The following is a 17406-nucleotide window of genomic DNA, read 5'->3' on the forward strand; positions in this document are numbered from 1 at the left end:
TCAAGCCTCGTCACATATAGACATGATACAACAAATGGAAGTGTTAAAATCAACTCTTTCTTTTATTACTGTAGAAGAGTACAATCATGATATTCTATACCTGAAGGAGGACCCTATCACTGGAGTTGTTTCTCAAAGCTCCGTGACGAGACTAATGATTCAGCACAAATGTCAAAAGGATTGCATTAGTGCGGATCTGGGGAAGACTCTGACCGTGAAATGTCTACGAGTTAAAAATAGTAGAGCATATCGCATGCCTTTCTAGGAACAGTGAACATGAAGTAGGGTATTTCATTCGTTGTATTTTCAAGATGCTAGAGGCGTGGATGAAGGACATTGCTCATGGCAAGCGTTTTCCGAAGCTATTGCCTTGTGACAATCCACTCCTCACGCCAAGAGAATCACGCCGCTTCGTAGAGCTCTTATAGCTCTGTCATTGCTGTCAAGCTGTCCGTCGTGTCGTCATAAGTGCTACACTGCTTGTAAACTGTCTATTTGTGCGAATAATTCGTTTGTTTGGACCGGCATTGTCTGCATACATCGCTCACAAGATGGCTGACACAAACGGGAAGAAGAGCGAAATCACCCTCAAGCCGGCACCTGAATACATCACAATTGACCCGAATGCTAAGCCGGGGCCCAAGAATGGCCACTATTCTGAGCTCGACCCCGTATTTGCATCTTTCAAAGATGCCACGGACGCTGCTATCGCACAAGTATGGCAATGCCCAGACTGGACAACCTTCAGACAAGCTTGGAGACTTCCTGGCCCATTACCAGAGGGCTGCCCACAGGAAGGCAAGGATGCTATCTCGACCTATGAATACGTGACGGTCCGAGATGGAGCAAAAGTTGAGATAAAAATCATGAAGTCGCCCAATGTTCAGAAGGATGCGACGCTTATACTGCGAACCCACGGTGGAGGCTGGGCTGTGGGCTGGCACGGCACCGAGGAGGGCGAAAATTTGACTGCGGCAGCACACCCCGAGGTTGTGCTTGTCAGTGTCGACTACAGGATGTGAGCAGACAATGGGTATTCATATTGAACTGGTTCTCCCACTAATACGAATTCCCAGGGCTCCCGAGTACCCTTTTCCATACCCTGTCAATGATAGTTTCGATGTTCTCTTATGGGTATGTAGGTTCCTATCTGGGCAATATGACCATGCTAATGAATCCAGTGCAAAGAGAATGCTTCTAAGCTAGGGGTGAACCCAGAGAGAATCATACTTCTAGGAGGCAGTGCAGGCGCAGGTCTGGTATGTATAGATCTGTCCGTTTTGCAGATATAAGCTCATTATCATTTAGTCTGCTGTACTTGCTCTGAAAGCGCGAGACGAGGGTGTGACTGGAATCATCGCTCAGATGCTGGACTATCCGGTCACATGTCATCCATCATTCTTCCCCAAGGACAAGTACGAGCTCAACAGCTACGTTCAAAATCACGACGCAACGATTGTGGACGCTGTGAAGATGGAGTTCTTCTGGGATCTATACCAAAAGCCCGCTCAGCCAGACCCGTACCACTCGCCACTCTTGGCAAAGTCTCTTAAGGGCCTGCCACCTGCTTGTGAGCCTCGCCATTGCTTCCGATCGCTTTCCGAGCTAACAAAATGTCCAGTCATTCAAGTTGCTGGTGCTGATCCACTTCGAGACGAAGCTATAGCATATGCCGAGGCCCTCCAAGAGGCTGGAGTTCCTGTTGAGCTACACGTCTACAAAGGACTTCCGCATTTCTTTTCCAATGGATTCCCAATGATTCCGCAGGGTATTGAATATCTAAAGCGCCAAGATGAATACATGATGAAAGCGATTAGTGAGTCCCAGTCTTTTCTATCAAGGTAGGAGCAGGCTGGGCCTGCTCGCACAGGTGAAACTCCTGTATGTTCTTGTTGCTAACCTACACTTAGAATAACGCCGTGGAGACTGGTCCCTTCATTTTTGAAATCCAAATTGTAAATAACATACTCCAAGCCTCTTGTATATATAATTTCCAAGGAAAGTCGACCTTCGAACATGCTTGAGCATCTTGTGAGAATTGTTCCAAACTACGCTTGCTTCTCCTCTGGTTTGATCAATTCATAAAGCACATCAGTTCGCATTGTATACTTCGTCCCCGCTATGACATCGTCTCCCGAGTGATATAGCCCACGGTGTTGAAAAATCAGGACTCTTCCAGCCTTTGGGTCGACATCTGCCTTTGTCCGTTCATCGTTGGACAAAAAGGATGTTGCTCCACCGACTAGCTCTGCGCTGTCACCAACTTCAGCTTTAGAATCGTTCAAGTACAGGTGCACCGTAAAGTGTGTTTTCAGGATTCTCTCGCCAGATGCTGAATAAGGCCCATCACAATGTGCTGTCGAATGATGTTAGCAAACGGGGTATAACGAAGTTGATTTGCGGTACTTACGTCTGAAGAACTGGCCTGGTCCATATCTAAGGAACCGCATCCTCTTATTTAGCTTGTGAAAAACCCAGTGCTGATCTAATAGTCGTCCTTGCTTCTTGCGCAGGGGACCGATTACCTTCACATCATTATCAAGCACTCCTAGCCGCTCTTCGATACCAGGTGCTCGTTTGCATCTTGACCACAAACGATCCACGACTTCTTGACAGTCCCAGATAATGCGATCGCTGTTGCGGTAGCTCGTCTCCAAAACCTCAAATCCGCCGCCGGCGTTCACCATCGCAGGCCGCCAAAATCGTGTCCCCGATTTGCCCCTATCGGCATCAGGCACACTCTCTTCGGCCAGGTGCAGAAGTGTTTCGCATTCGCTTGGGCTGATTACATGATCGAGTATAACAGCATATCGGCCCTCGTATTGCGGGAGACCGACCTTAGTCCACTCCACCGGCTTGACTGCGATAGGACGTGCATCATACGGGTCTTTCGTCAGGAAGTCATCCGGTATTGATACGTCATTAGATCTATAAGTGACGAAGTGCGGGACACCCTCCTTGATTTCTTCTTCCCCGGCCGAGTGGGCCATCTCGGCGTCTATGTCCAGCATTGTGAATGATATATCAGCGAATATGAGGTTTGAGAAATGTTTTCGAATGAACGCTGTGCAAAATATAGCAGATTGAATCAAATTGTCAGAAGTGAGTTATGAGGTCCAGATATAAGATAATCAGTGTGTCAATAGGGAGAAGAATCATGTAAACAAAAACATAATTAAGGATTTTGAGTAATTGACTGATGCCTAATCACTGCGCTATGGACACATGAGCCCTGTGGCATGGTGGAAGCCTAGCCAGGCTGTCAATTGGCACTGCCCCATATCGACTCACTTTCCAGCAACGTGTTACAAAAATTCGCGCTACTGTCACGTCGAAGCCCAAATGCATGTTCATCTTGTTTTGTTCATAGGTGAAGTTTGGAGTTGTGCAAAAACATCTGGCCAAATTAGGAATACCTTTCAATCGAGTCTAGTTACAGTATTGTGGCACGCTAACAAGTAGTGCTGAAATGTACTGTCCAAGGTACCTTAACAAGCGAAACCTGCCGCTTGCTAAATAGACTAGAACCGACTAGCTGCCGAACCCTCCTCAACACTTAGAGTAGACAGAAGAGAGCATCACGTCGTTGGGCTGTCTCTCAATGGTGGTTATCGGAAGTATCAATTATTTCAAGGATTCCTCCTGAAGTATCAGACAATACATCAGGCCGACTTTGGGATGATCCCTGAAGGGAAGCTAATTTTGCAGTGAAGGGGGGGAAAAGTCCCACACCACCTTTTCTGTATTTCAGTTTAGACCCCAGGGTGTCTTGCACCAATATCAAGCAAAGCTTGAGCCGTAGAATGGTCCGAAACTGGAACGATACGATAACCTTGCGGAAGTTTCCCTTGCAAAGCTATCAATTCGCCATCTGTCATATTACTCGTCAACTTTGATGGATACTTAAAGGATGCGTCGAACTCACACATGCGGATGGTAACAAAATCAATCACAACAGGCACCCAAGTAAGAAGAGCTAGGACTTGGCCAAAGCTCCATGAATTGTCCAGATTCGAATCTCCCATAGTGTCAAAAACAGACTTTCTGAATGCTGTGTAGGGACCTAGCAGCGCCCACATCATGACACAGCAGGCAAACCCATTGGCGAACGGGATCCAGATGTGGGCCATGTCTTGGAATCTTCTCAGTCGTTTAGATTTTCCGAGAAATTTCTTCCATTGAGGAAGTAATCTTGAAGTCTTGATCCTTGGGCTACTCTTCTCCATCCCGGGTTCCTGTCGGTAATGAACAATTCCCATTGCGGCGCAATAGATCCACCATGAAATGTTAAGTCCCAGGAGCACTTGGGCGACAGTTAAAACGGTTCCGAGTTCGTCCATGGCCAATGGGGCACAAGTGGTGAGCCAGATTAATTGCGTCAGTCCAGCGTCCCGGAAAAGCAGGTGTTCGAGGCGGTCAGGACTTCTCGTTAGCTTGTAATATATCCCGGTTACTGAGAGAACAAGAATAATGACAACGAACCAGAGTGTCAGTCGAATTCTTCGTCTTCGCAAATCTTTTGCAAGCGTTTGGAGTAGGAGTGGCGGGAATATAGAAAAGGCAGAGAGATACGTCGAGTTCATCAGCCCATATATTGAATTTGTCTTGTCAGGATGGATGAGGGATGAAGCATGACGATAGGTTGCCGCAACAAGCATAGAGATGGAAAATAGTAAAGCGGTATCTACAAAGGTGCTTACAGAACCATTGAATGCGTCAATCCACTTCTCATATCTGGAGTATTGTCTCAGTCTTTTGAGAGCTTGGATCTTGACAAGGCTCAAAAAAATGAAATAAATTGTCGAGAGGATCACAGCCAGGTAGTATGTGAACATTACCTGGAGAGAAACTCATATAAGCTTATTAGTGGTCTTGAGAAAACTAAGGAGTTGAATAGCTCACACCAATACCTGCCAAATCTTGATCACCTTCCCAGACTAAACGATGACAAACCTCTGCCGGACAATTCAGCGTAGGGAATTCAAACATTAGCTGATCTGTGAAGCTATTCGAAGGTATATCGTAATACCAGTCCATAGCTTGGCCGACATCTGGCAACGTCATGTTTTCTGGTGTCATTGTTTTCATGTAATCCCAGGTGGCTTCAATGGGGGGATCATGATAGGTGGTGTTCTGATATTTCACACTAATGAAGGCTGCGACCCAAGTAGCTGCTGTTGAGCAGCTCCTGTGTAATGGTTGAAGCCAGTCATCTGGTGGGATTTCCCAGGGTAAAAGGCTGTCTGGCGCGGTCATCTTGGCTGAGGATATTTGGTCTGTTCGAGCAATCTCCCCAAGAATGTATCGAGAGCTTAATTGATTTAGAATGCGTTCGATTGTTGAACCAAAGGTTATTCACACAGCTCAGGGAACAAAGGTCAACTAAGGATATGGGAGCACTTCTTAAAGGAAAAGACCACTGTGCCATTTTCAAGTTGGCCGGACTTGCCAGTTCTCCACATCGATGATCATTATTTGCCGTGACACAATCACGTACGAGGTATACGGCAGCCTGCCTAATCATTGTACAAGCTCGTACACATAGTTCCTGGCAAGTATCGGAGAGCCAATAAGGCTGTGTTTTGTGATGTGGGAAATCGCATGTAGCAGCCACTTCGTTTATGGCTTCGTGCAACCTGTACCAGTTTGACAAACGAGCATAGCCTTATGCTGTGTCCTAATTTGATAACTGCTCCCTTACCATAGTTCTAGACAAAAAATGCTTCTGATGAGGTTTGGTACATCACATTGAGAGCCGCAATAGGTATTTGCTTACCATTGGGCCTCAATTAATACTTGATTTGTCTTTTCTCAATCTAAACATCTAAATGTCTTTTGATCAGTGATATAATGCCAATACGCCAGACTTGCAGACGGACCTACCTCGGGTCATCACTCTCCGACCAATAGGGTGAGCTGGGTGAGCCTCGCTGCTACAAGCTCACCCTGGGCTGTCTCCGCGGGGTGACCGAGGTGATCTCTAGGTGATCACCGTGCAACTCGTCCGCTTTCATAAAAGTGACCGGAGAGTGTGACTCACTAGGCATCGAGCTGATCTATCCCCTGTAGTGGCGTGGCGTCTCATCTCTCTAACTGATGTCTTGCACTTAGGTTCACGTGCCTTTGTATGATGCCTTTGTGGAAATACTAGAGGTTTCTGTGCAGCCTCGGGAGTAGACTACAGCTTATGACATATCAACTTTACATATCCCAGTACAATAATTCGACTTAATACCTAGTACGGGGCGAGGGCATAGGCACAGCCCATTTCCGCAAGGGACGCTTAGTCATTTATTCCTGTCCTAGAGCACTACAAAGAGTCGATAGGTGATGGGGACTTTAGACCTTCTTGTAGTCAGGGTTCGTATACGCAGTACGCCCCCCAGTTACCTTCATAACAAACATTACTGGCAGATCTTTAAAGCAACATAATGCAGCCACAAGCCGCACACTGCCAATCCAATCCACAATCCTGAACCCAGACGAGGCCGATAAGACCAAGCAGGTAATTACTAGGGGTAAGTCTATGGATAATCTACCCTAGTCGAACGTGCTATAAGCATCAGGAGGATCTATTCTCAATGCATCTATATCAGGTCGGAATGAGTCCGCGAGTACATCGATCTCGGGGGCAACAAGCATTAGGCTTGGCTAGCTGTCGAGAAAGCTCTGACGCTCAATCTATCAGACACCATCCATATGTAGTTTATGTGCCTTTATTATCTCTCCTTGATATACATATAATGCTGGGCGCAGTTCATACACCTGTTTCTCTTATTGCTTGGGGTGATCCTTAAGGACTTGATAGAAGCTAAGGCTGCGCAGCATCTTTCTCCGGTTGTTCGTTGAAAAGTTCTGGTTCTGGTGGTGTGTAGAGTAAAGTTCCAAGGTTGGCAAAAAGTGTGGGGCCGCACAGATGTTCACGCACGAGGCGATTCGTTAGTAGGCTGCAAGTCCTAGATATATATATTACACATTCAGCGGGAAATTCCCAAAATCTGAAAGAAGGGCGTCTAGTGTGATCAGATAATGATAAGAAGAGCTATACAGACCGAGGGTATCAGAATTCCAGGTTGAAATAAGCGATCACGGTTCTTATGAAGCCTGTTATTAGAAATGCTTGATTAGAAAATAAAGTTGCTCCTTCCAACAAGACTTGCAGAAAAAAACAGGAAAAGGAGTCTACGAACCATATAGAGTTCAAAGTTTCAACTGCCCACGTTGAGCTGTATCAGTTGATTCGTGGTCCATCGCGGGAACTTCCCATAGGCCATGGCCTGGCAGGGTTACCTCTAACAGTTTTACGGTTCACTATCAAAGGTTTTCTAACCTGCGGAATAAAACACCGCCAAAGCACTTCTTCCGACTCCCCATTCAACTTACTTGATTCAAAAGCACCACCGACACAAGCATTAAATGCCCTCCTTCCATCCATATTGATGGGATTTGCAGACTTTGCGAACAGTCATCCACGGGCTTGAGCATCACATCCCTTTACCTCGCTACGAAGCGCAATACCCCCCCCTCCCTTTCTTTTCTCATATGTCGTTCTTCTGGTCCGCATTACCAGCGGAGCTACGGCTCTTGGTATTGGAGGAACTATCAAGGGCCTGCAACTGCAGCCAGCCCACGAAAAATCGACCAAACTATGCTGCTGTCTCTCGAGAATGGCAGGCTTACTTTGAAAGGGAAACATTTCACAGTCTTGTTCTACCCTCTTCCTGCTTGGATGAATTCGAGCATATCATAGAACGGCGCAGAACTCGGCGGCGGAGAAAGGGTAGTATTGATGAGGGACATTTCCCCTTGATCAAACATATTTGGCTGCGCATCGAACTCGAAGAATACGACTGTATGGTTTGCAAACTTGAGGAAACACAAGAAGAAATCGCAGGAAACAATGTCATCTTCACCAATGCACTCTGGAAGTTCCTCACTACCCTCTCCAAAGTGACTGCTTGCAAAAGTACAACAGCACAAGGGCTGACCCTCGAGCTCAGTGCTCACTCGCGAAGTGACGGGCAACATATGTTCCAAGACTTCTACCAGCTAGGTGACGACTACCCTCACCTAGCAGACTACGGCCAGCAATACAACCACATAAAAAAGAAAGAGAGAGCCATTTCTCGCTGGGACCTTGAAGACCAATTCCACGGCTTCAGTCGTGGCAGACGTGCTGTCAGGCCGCAGGACGACCATGATCGTGCTCGACAGGCTCAACGGTTGTTGCGACCTCTGGTATTCGACTTCCGAGAAATAGATGGGCGCCGACTGAGAAACAGGAGCCTTGTGCCATGTCTTCCCCGCGTATCCATTATAACAGGCTTGGAATTTCGTCGGCAATATAATCGCTGTCTCTCGACGGCTACTTTGAACAAAGTGCTCAACGAAAGCCTGCCAAACCTGACGACAATGCGCCACGAAAGATGGCGGCCAGGGGGCACAGATGCTTACATGGAAGGGTTGATATACGGAGACATTGCAGGATCGTTTTCCAAGATTGAGCTACGTGATCTCTTCCAGCCTCGACGTCCAGGTCTGCCATGCAACCTCACCCGCTTCCACGTGTTTGAAGACTTTGATATCAGACTCCATGGACGGCGACCAAGATTCTCCCGAATGGAGTTCCTGAGGAGGCTCAAAGCTATAGCTCCTACTCTCGAGCACCTCTCTGTGGCGTTTCTCACTGACGCTTGGACGCTTTCCGATCATATCAAGGCATCCGGGTGGAAACCCAAGATTCTATTCCCACGCCTCAAGTCACTAGCACTCACCTCGGAGGAACGGTTTGAAAATTTCCAGGGCCCTGCAAAAATCAGGAATTTTATTAACGCGGCCGCTAAAATGGCTGCAGGATCGCCGAAGCTTGAGATCATGGAGCTGTGGGATAAATACCATTTCTTCCGTTATGACAAGACGATAAGTCACGACACTAGTACGATCACGTACGCCAGCACATGCTACGAGCCGAACTTGTTGGATTCCAAGACGATCGAAGCATGGCGGGTATTGGATCCGTCAAGGGCGGTGGCATGCGAAACATGGCCACTACCAGAGGCTCGCTACTATTGCACTGGCACGATTCTACGGCACCTGAAGCTGAGGGAGATGATTCTCGATCCCGTTTCCCTCCTTCAACTGCGGGCAGAAGCAGGCGACTTTGGGCAACCTGAGGTGGCTGCTTACAGACCTTGAAGATATAGCTGGCAGGCAGCCATGGCTCAACTTGGGAGTAATTTGTATGTTCGCTTTGAAAATCGTTTCGATGTCAAACCATTGTTTATTATTGAATTTTGAGTCGTCGATCAGACGGAAAAATGCCTATGTAATACAAACAAATTAGTGTTCTGACCTTGGAAGCCAAATTACTCAGATTGGGAAGGCTAGCTCATGTTAGAAGAACGCAAGGACGACGCGAAGAAACTTCATATTCCTCTACAGCCTATCAATAGTTCGAACCCCATGACCCACAAAGTATTAGAGTATCACAGTTGGTTGCTTCGATCCATTACGTGTAATTATGTGATGTCAATAGAGATCTCAAACCCCAGTAGCCTAATAACCAGCCTTGATCCAATACCCATGGTATTTGCAACCACAGAAGACAACATCACACACCCAGCTGTCAAGTATCTGCTGACTGAAAGATTCCTTAAACAACCAGCCACTCCAACAGCCATACTGCTTTTACTCAGCAGGCATTGTCAAAGAATTGACTTTTACTGACAAGATGCAAATAAAGCAAGTGTGTTTGCTTGACACCTTGTGTGTTTCTATAACATCAACATGTTGAGTACATTCAAATCCAGCGAGAATTAAATATAGCCTTGGTAGCACGATAATTTACTACCGTGAGACAAGTCGGTTGAACATACCACAGTCACAAGCTATTTTACTGGGTCCAAATTCGGCAAGGTATAGACGTGTCGATCCTTGGTTTGATAAATTAATGCAACCATGCTGACATTCATGCCTACGTAGATAGGGTACACGCATAGATTTATATTGTATGTGAGTAGCTTTCAGAGACCGTGAAACATGCCGTGTTGAATTATCATCTATCATTTTTATGCCTTCCTTAACTCCTATTTGCAAGATGTTGTTGAAGACCTTGAGCGCCATGAGCGAAACAAATTCAAACAAACCACACCATCGTCAGTCATGACAAGTCACAATGCTTCAAGCCGCATTCGCAGCTTCTCTGCGCCTCTGCTCTTCCTCTAGGATTTCTCGCTGGCGAGCAGCTGCTTCCACGTCTGCCTTCTCGCCCTTCTTTCGCTGGCGCTCCTCATACATTGCACGGCTTTTCATGATACGTTGCACAATGGTACCCGCATTGACCTCTTCAAAGTCGTGGGCCCCGATTTCTCGGTAAATTTTCATCTCTTTAGGAGCCGTGTAAGGGTCGTATGTCAACGGCATGAATGATGTCGGTCCGTGATAGACGGCGTCGGGGGTCCCCCAAGGCAGCGAGGTCAAGTATGGCTTAGTTGGGGTGAAGGGAGCGCCGAAGACAACGGCGTTTACGTACTAAGAGAAGGTTAGCGGTGATGAGGCGGCTGGGTCTGCGAATTTCGACTACTCACCCTGCACTGCAGGACGCAGAGACCCCGCTCGAAGATGTTCATGATTGGGTAGTTCACTCCTTTCCAATGGTTGATGACTTCGTCGTCGTGGACGCCAGCAACAACGAACACCGGGCCGTAGTCTGAGCCTTTTCCTATTCTCTCATCCTTGGCTTGCTGAGAGTACCATCCCTCTTTCTCAGCGAGCTCCTCTTCTGCCTTGACAGCCAATCGCAGGAATTCGATATGACCACTGGAGAAGAGATCGAAGCCGCCGTCCACATACACCACTCGCTGGCCAGGCTTCGGCCCAGGGCCTTTGAATAGTGAATTGAAGGAGCCTTGCTCCTCAGAGCAGTCGTCTCTCTTCGCCTCTTTGGATGCAGACCAAAACCATACATCGGCGCCAGGGGCCAGAGCAGTCTCGTCTGTGGCGTACAGCTCCATCCTCTCTCGCATGGCCTTGCCCTCTGCCTGTCGCTCCGAGTCACTCCCATGGCCCTCCTCTCCGTCAAGCCTCTTTTTGAGCGATTTGATGAAGTGAGTCTTCGTGCAGAGCAACATACGGCCGACAAGGTCTGTTGTCGATATGCTAGGAGTCCGCTTAACAACCTTGAAACGCCCGGCCTGCTTCACGAAGCGGTAGCAGTCCTCGCCGCTGCTGTCGGACGTGATGTCGTCTCCATGGACGACGTATTTGCATCCGTAATGGCTGATCCAGTCGAGCTGTGTGACATACGGCGCGTATGCGACTGATGCAGTCACCCAGCGGCATGCATCAACAGCAGATAGCCTGGGGCGACCCCTTTTAGCACGACGAACTAGTAACTGGTCCATGGTGAGGTGTGCTCTTACCTTTCTTGTAAAGTCATGACTGTCGGGCCTTTGTTCTCAAGAATGGCCTCATCAGAGTGCACACCGACATAGAGCTCAGTGCCGAGTTGGCGGGCTTGAAGCATGGCTCCGGCATGGCCTAGTAGAAGAAGGATCAGCATCTAGATTTGATTAGATAGGGGTCCGTGACCAACCGTGATGAAAGAAGTCCCAGCACCCATCAACCCAGATCCTTCCTTCGAGTAGTTCTGGGGCTGGCTCGCCTGGAGGGTTGACCGGATCTGTGGTAGACATAGCTTGATGATCCAAGAGGACTTCACCGCTGAGTGCGAACGGCTTAATGCTGGGCGGGATGCGATATGCTTGCCAACAGCAAGAATGGCCTGGTTTGAGGTGTAATAGGAGATGAAAAACCTGTAGTGACTAGAGCCGCCGAAAGGAGACTTGTGACGACACAATTGATCTGTGGCAAGATGCTCTATCACAAGCTTGACTTGAGAATCGAGCTTCAACTGCCTGGCTTGTGATTGGAGGCTCAACCAAATTGCCAACCGCCCCGAAATTCGGATGGAGAGAGACTGTTGGTACCCCTCAACCCCCACCCTCCACGCAAACAACAACCAGTTTACAGGGTCTTCTAGAAGACGTTGTAGGGCAAATCGCTGCGCTAGAAGGACCCACATGTCAAGCAAGTCGAAGCCGCAACGTCCAGGAACAGTAATCTAAGTAGCCAACAAGGTCAGCCACAGGCCCCTTATCAGTGCGATTGTTTGGCTGCACCGAGTGCGCCTTCTTGCTTGCCCTTGCATAAGCGTCTGCTTAGCTGTAGGGTAGCTGGGTAGGAAGCAAACAGTCCCATTGCTTTTGCGAACAGACCTGAGTGAAAGGGTTTCAGAATGGCCCAGTCTGGGAGACGGGGGATCTGTCTGGCCTGCCTACGGTTTGACATGGGTGATGGAGCGCACTGGAAACTGTCAGACCCGAACGCCTGGGCGTTTGCTCTCGCGGCTGAAGTGTGGTTTCCGCGCCGGGAATGACTATTTCCATGATGCTCTAACAGACAGATAGTATAAGCCGGCTCCCGTGATCAATCTGCGGCGGCATTAAGAGCGTCTCATATAGGGGCCAAGCGGGTAAGGCCAGCTTAGCTATCTCTTGTCTGTCTGTCTGTCTGTCTATCTATCTGTTCCCTCCCACCTAGACTCTCGATCACGACATCACAGCACATCACATCCCGCTCGTTATTGCTTCACTTCTTATATAATAATCATTGAAACTTAAGCCAGATCTTCCACTGCTAGAAACACGCCTCAACTTTGGGTGCGCCTGCAGCAGAGATTACTGCTACAGGGTCCAGCGATCAGCACCAATCAACCACACGCCCCTCTAGCCCTGAATGACCTGACCCATCGGCGCGCAAAATAGGGATGCGCTAGAGCCAACGACTGGCTGCTGTCCCCCCTAAACAGGTAGAATTACCACGCAGTAAAAAGGGAGCCCACTCCGCTGGCCCCAGCAGCCATGCAGAGGGCGGGCAATACACCGACGCAGAATGTCACTCCTTTCTTCTCTTCCTCGAATTTCTTCGGCGGCAGCTCCAACAGCAACCTGAGCAGCAGCAGTAACAGCAGATCGCGGCCAGGAACCAGCTCGGGCGATCCAGGCGCGCAGCAGTCCGACCAGCAGCCGCCGCAGCGGAACGTGCTCACCAAGGACCGCAAGGGCTCCTTCAGCCGCAAGTCGTCCTTCTCGTCCCCGGGCAAGAAGAGCAGGAGTAACTCGATCGCCGCCAATGCTGGCCCTGGCGCCGGCGGCCTGAGTGGAGGACGTCCTGGGATCACCGTCATCACCGACAACGCCGTCCCGCCTGCCTTGCCGGACTTTGCCCTCGCCGCGGCCGCGAAGCTGTCCCGCGACACTGAGGCCCTCCAGTCGCCCGCTTCGACCGAGTCCTTCTCCAAGATGTTGAGTCGCACGGCCCCGACGCCCGTCAATGGCTACTCGGCCTCGTCCCTTGGTCCCTCCGCTGCTGGAGGGACGCAGACAGAGTCATCCATGGTTCACCAGCACATACAAGAGATGGCCAACAAGAGGATATCAACGTTAGACTATTTGCGCAAAGCGTGAGTGTTCACCCTTCACATAAAGACATGTGATAGCATTCCTTGGACATAAACTGACAACCCCGACTCTACAGGCACGAAGGCCGCGTCTACTGGTTCAACACACTGCTGTTCGACAAGCCAGACCTGGCGCGCATGCCGTATTTCGACTCACGCAAGCTTGCCCGCCGCGCCACCAACTACCTCCTCCTCGGGCTCTCTCTCCCCGTAGTGGTCGACCTCTACGCCTCTACGCCCATCGAGTTCCTGCGGAGTCTCAACACGCTGCTGACCGAGTTCGACTCCTTCCAGCAGCTGCACTCCGAGAGCGGCGGCGCTTCAAGCTCGCTGTCGCGCGCCCGCCTGCCGCAGATGTTCCGGAGGACGGCGCCGGGCTCCAAGGGCCGTCGAAGCAGCGCGGCCAACGACATCGGGTACCCGCTGGAGCCGACGGACAGCAACGGCGGCAGCAGCGCCGCCGCCTCGTCCTCAGTGGGCTCGGGGACCGTCATGAACTTCGCGGCGAGCGAAACGGATCTGCTACCGGGCGAGGAGTACACCCATCTCTTGACGCCCAGCCTGCCGTTCGACCCGGACTTCTTCGAGACGTTCGCCACGCTGTGTGACGTCCTCATAGACTGCTACACGAAATTACTGAGCCTCGTACCCACCCCCCGCGAGTGCTCAGGGCCCGTCGCGGAGTTATTTACGAAAGCGGACTCAAAGGTCCGCAAGATTATCATCCAGGGAGTCGTCAAGGAGTTCGAGGACTCGAGTCGAAGTGGAATCAAGACCGAGGTGGCCAATGTTGGCAAGGTTGTCTTAGGCGGGCTGATGTAGAGCTATCTTTCCGGCGACAATCGTTGAAATCGCACATTGGCATACCGGGTGTTTTTCACTTGTTTGGCATGTTTGCATTGGGGCTGATTGCTCTACGATATCCTGGTCGGCGTTATTTGGAGCACTTATGGGGTTGACCTATTGAGATGCGTCGTTGGACGGAAACATCTGATAGGCGACGAATGATATGGGAATGATTGATAGTGTACGAGAGCCATGAGACCTCATCGTGCTCGCCTTCATGTTCGGAGCAGTTGATGTATATATTCTACATACTGAGCATATAGCTCGGATCGAAGTCATCTACACCCCATCAGGGTACCTCTATGGCAATGCTGCTCGCTCGGAATCAAGGCCACTTGGCCCAAGGAAGATAATTAAAAACAAGTTCATCAGAAACCATAACGCATTATTTAATCGTCAGCGTGGTTTACCCCCTTTTAGGTAGGCTCCACTCAGTGCTTGACTCTATAATGATCTTCATCATATGAACTGTTCTCCCCAAGAACGAACCAGGCATTCAGTCACAGGATGGTCGACAAGAGCTCCCCACGAAGCTTAGAGTTAAAAAATGTCGACAACCTCCAGTGACATGAAGCCATGTAAGAGGTGTGAACCCCCTCGCACCAAGAATAAGCCCCATCGAGTAACCCGCGCCAGGCCCGAAGACGCCAGCGCGGGCAATCGCATACCTATCAAATCTCGACGAAATCTTCTCCAGCCAGTCATGACGTCCCCAGCCCAGACCGCCGAACGGCTGCCCGTCATCGAACGGCGACCCGTAGATCGCAGCAACCTGACCCAAGTGGCCCAGGGCGCGGACTCATATCTTCGTCCATGGGGTCCCCGAGCCTGGAAAGAGGTGATTGAACCACGGGCCAGAACCGAAAGATGTAGCGACAAGGCAGGGCAGGCTAAAGACAGGCAAGGGACAGGCGGCGGAGATCAGCCGCAGTGCTTCTATGGCGGCGCTTTTCAGCGTTCCTCCAGATGGAGGATTGTCCGGGGACTTTCTCCCGAAGCATTGGAAATGAGACGCAACTCCCGAGGGGAGAAGCTTCTCCGTTTGTGGCTTCGATGGCGATTTGTTGGGCGAGGGGGTTGAAAGAGAGAAGGAGAAGGAAAGTAAATATTCTTTTCGAGTTTGGCAGTTTTTTTTACAAGCTCAAGCTAGCGGCTTGGTGGGGCTCTTCCAGCCCCCAGCTTCCCATCTACCAACCAACCAGTGGCGCAGGCAGCAGGGACGACATGACCTTTGCTCATTGTGGCTTTCAACCTTAGAAAGAGTGCGCGAACTTCCAACTGCCAAACCCGCGACAAGCTTCGAGCTCTTTCGGAGCAGCCCACAACGCCGCCTCATACGAACACATTTCAACCTTCGCACCTCTCCTCCATGCAACTCTCTGTACTTGCGAAATCACTCTTGCTTTGAGGAGGACAGAACAAGCATCTCGGGGTAGAATCGCTGCTACCATGTCGGGTCTCTTCGGCACCGCAGCTTCGTCCGCTGGGGCTGGTGCCAACACGGTTGGCGATCTGAAGCAAGACGTGCAGGTTGCGAATTCTCCAGAGGACAGCATTTCCGATCTCGCCTTCAACCCCAACCAGGCGGACCAGAAGGATTTCCTGGCCGTAGCATCATGGGACAAGAAGGTCCGCATCTACGAGGTCCTGCCTAACGGTCAGGCCGAAGGCCGACATGCCTACGACCACGATGGTCCCGTTTTCAGTTGCGATTATCACAAGGTGAGCAGAACTTGAGCTGATTTCTCAACCGTGATACCTTTTTTTAATGTAATTCTCAGGATGGAACCAAAGTTGTCTCCGCCTCGGCAGACAAACAGGCCAAAGTCTGCGATTTGAACACCGGCCAGACGGTTCAGGTTGCCGCCCACGACCAGCCGATCCGATGCGTGCGATTCTTCGATGCCTCGGGAACATCGATGGTGGTGACAGGATCGTGGGACAAGACGGTGAAGTACTGGGACATGCGCCAGAGCACAGCCGTGGCGACCCTGCAGTGCCAGGAGCGAGTCTACACCATGGATGTGCGGGACAACCTGCTCGTGGTTGGTACTGCTGACCGGTACATGAACGTGGTCAACCTGAAAGAGCCGCAGAAATTCTACAAGACATTGCAGAGTCCCCTTAAGTGGCAGACCAGGGTCGCTAGTTGCTTCACTGACTCAAAGGGCTTCGCTATCGGCAGCATTGAGGGCAGATGTGCGATCCAGTATGTCGAGGACTCAGATGCGAGGTAGGTCGACTACTTTCCCCCTTCTACCGCCAAGGGACCTTTTTGCTAATCAATCACAGTTCCAACTTCTCCTTCAAATGCCACCGAGACCCGCCCCAGGGGACAGTTACCAATGTCTACGCCGTCAACGACATCTCCTTCCACCCGGTTCACGGCACCTTCTCTACCGCCGGCTCAGACGGCACGTTCCACTTCTGGGACAAGGATGCCAAGCACCGTCTCAAGGGATACCCCAACGTCGGTGGAAGCATCACCGCGACCACGTTCAACAAGAACGGAGCCATCTTCGCCTACGCCGTTAGCTACGACTGGTCGAAGGGATTCCAGGGTAACAACCAGCAGTATCCGACCAAGGTCATGCTGCATCCTGTTCAGCCCGACGAGTGCAAGCCGCGCCCTAGTGTGAAGAAGCGATAAAGGAGCTGTCATGGAGGGAGCACCTTGAGAGCATGGCATTCAAGGATGAAGTGTATTGGAAGGCTCGTATCGGCAGAGGGGCGTAATTGTGCGTGCCATGTGGGAGTATTTAGGTAGTATTCACGGACACTGGCAACTGTTTGACTGGAAGGAAAAATGGACTTTATGATACCAGCGTTAGATATGTAACAAACAGTCAATGACATTTTGACCAACCCATGCATCGTAGTAACCACCTATAAGGCACATTGAGGGGTGGAGGTCACGAAGCGGGACGTATGGCTATTCTTAGTTTTGTCCGAAGGTCGGACAGCGAAAATTGTATTAGAAAATTGTATCAGTAGCAGTCATTTTGGTGGTAGGGACCGATTCCAATCCCAGAACCCTTTTG

The 17406-nt window shown here is 50.1% G+C and overlaps 4 protein-coding genes across 4 annotated transcripts; 3 read left to right on the forward strand and 1 right to left on the reverse strand.

Annotated features, from left to right (window-relative positions):
* Positions 1-551: 551 nt before the first annotated feature.
* On the forward strand, positions 552-1915 carry UCRPA7_1039 (putative lipase esterase protein; the record flags this gene model as incomplete). The annotated part of the gene is made up of 6 exons (XM_007913627.1): positions 552-1018; positions 1077-1134; positions 1182-1259; positions 1309-1570; positions 1622-1816; positions 1911-1915. The coding sequence occupies 6 exons, from the start codon at positions 552-554 to the stop codon at positions 1913-1915; spliced, it is 1065 nt and encodes a 354-aa protein (XP_007911818.1).
* An 8264-nt stretch (positions 1916-10179) lies between these two features.
* On the reverse strand, positions 10180-11693 carry UCRPA7_1040 (putative ethanolamine-phosphate cytidylyltransferase protein; the record flags this gene model as incomplete). Its single annotated transcript, XM_007913628.1, has 4 exons — positions 10180-10530; positions 10587-11358; positions 11421-11538; positions 11594-11693. 4 exons carry the CDS (start codon positions 11691-11693, stop codon positions 10180-10182), a joined length of 1341 nt encoding a protein of 446 aa, XP_007911819.1.
* A 1227-nt stretch (positions 11694-12920) lies between these two features.
* Positions 12921-14341, forward strand: UCRPA7_1041 (hypothetical protein; the record flags this gene model as incomplete). The annotated part of the gene is made up of 2 exons (XM_007913629.1): positions 12921-13522; positions 13597-14341. 2 exons carry the CDS (start codon positions 12921-12923, stop codon positions 14339-14341), a joined length of 1347 nt encoding a protein of 448 aa, XP_007911820.1.
* A 1473-nt stretch (positions 14342-15814) lies between these two features.
* On the forward strand, positions 15815-17015 carry UCRPA7_1042 (putative poly + rna export protein; the record flags this gene model as incomplete). Its single annotated transcript, XM_007913630.1, has 3 exons — positions 15815-16087; positions 16147-16598; positions 16658-17015. 3 exons carry the CDS (start codon positions 15815-15817, stop codon positions 17013-17015), a joined length of 1083 nt encoding a protein of 360 aa, XP_007911821.1.
* Positions 17016-17406: the final 391 nt, after the last annotated feature.

The sequence above is a fragment of the Phaeoacremonium minimum genome (assembly GCF_000392275.1).
Source record: "Phaeoacremonium minimum UCRPA7 unplaced genomic scaffold PA7_03_scaffold_47, whole genome shotgun sequence".
NCBI lineage: Eukaryota > Fungi > Ascomycota > Sordariomycetes > Togniniales > Togniniaceae > Phaeoacremonium > Phaeoacremonium minimum.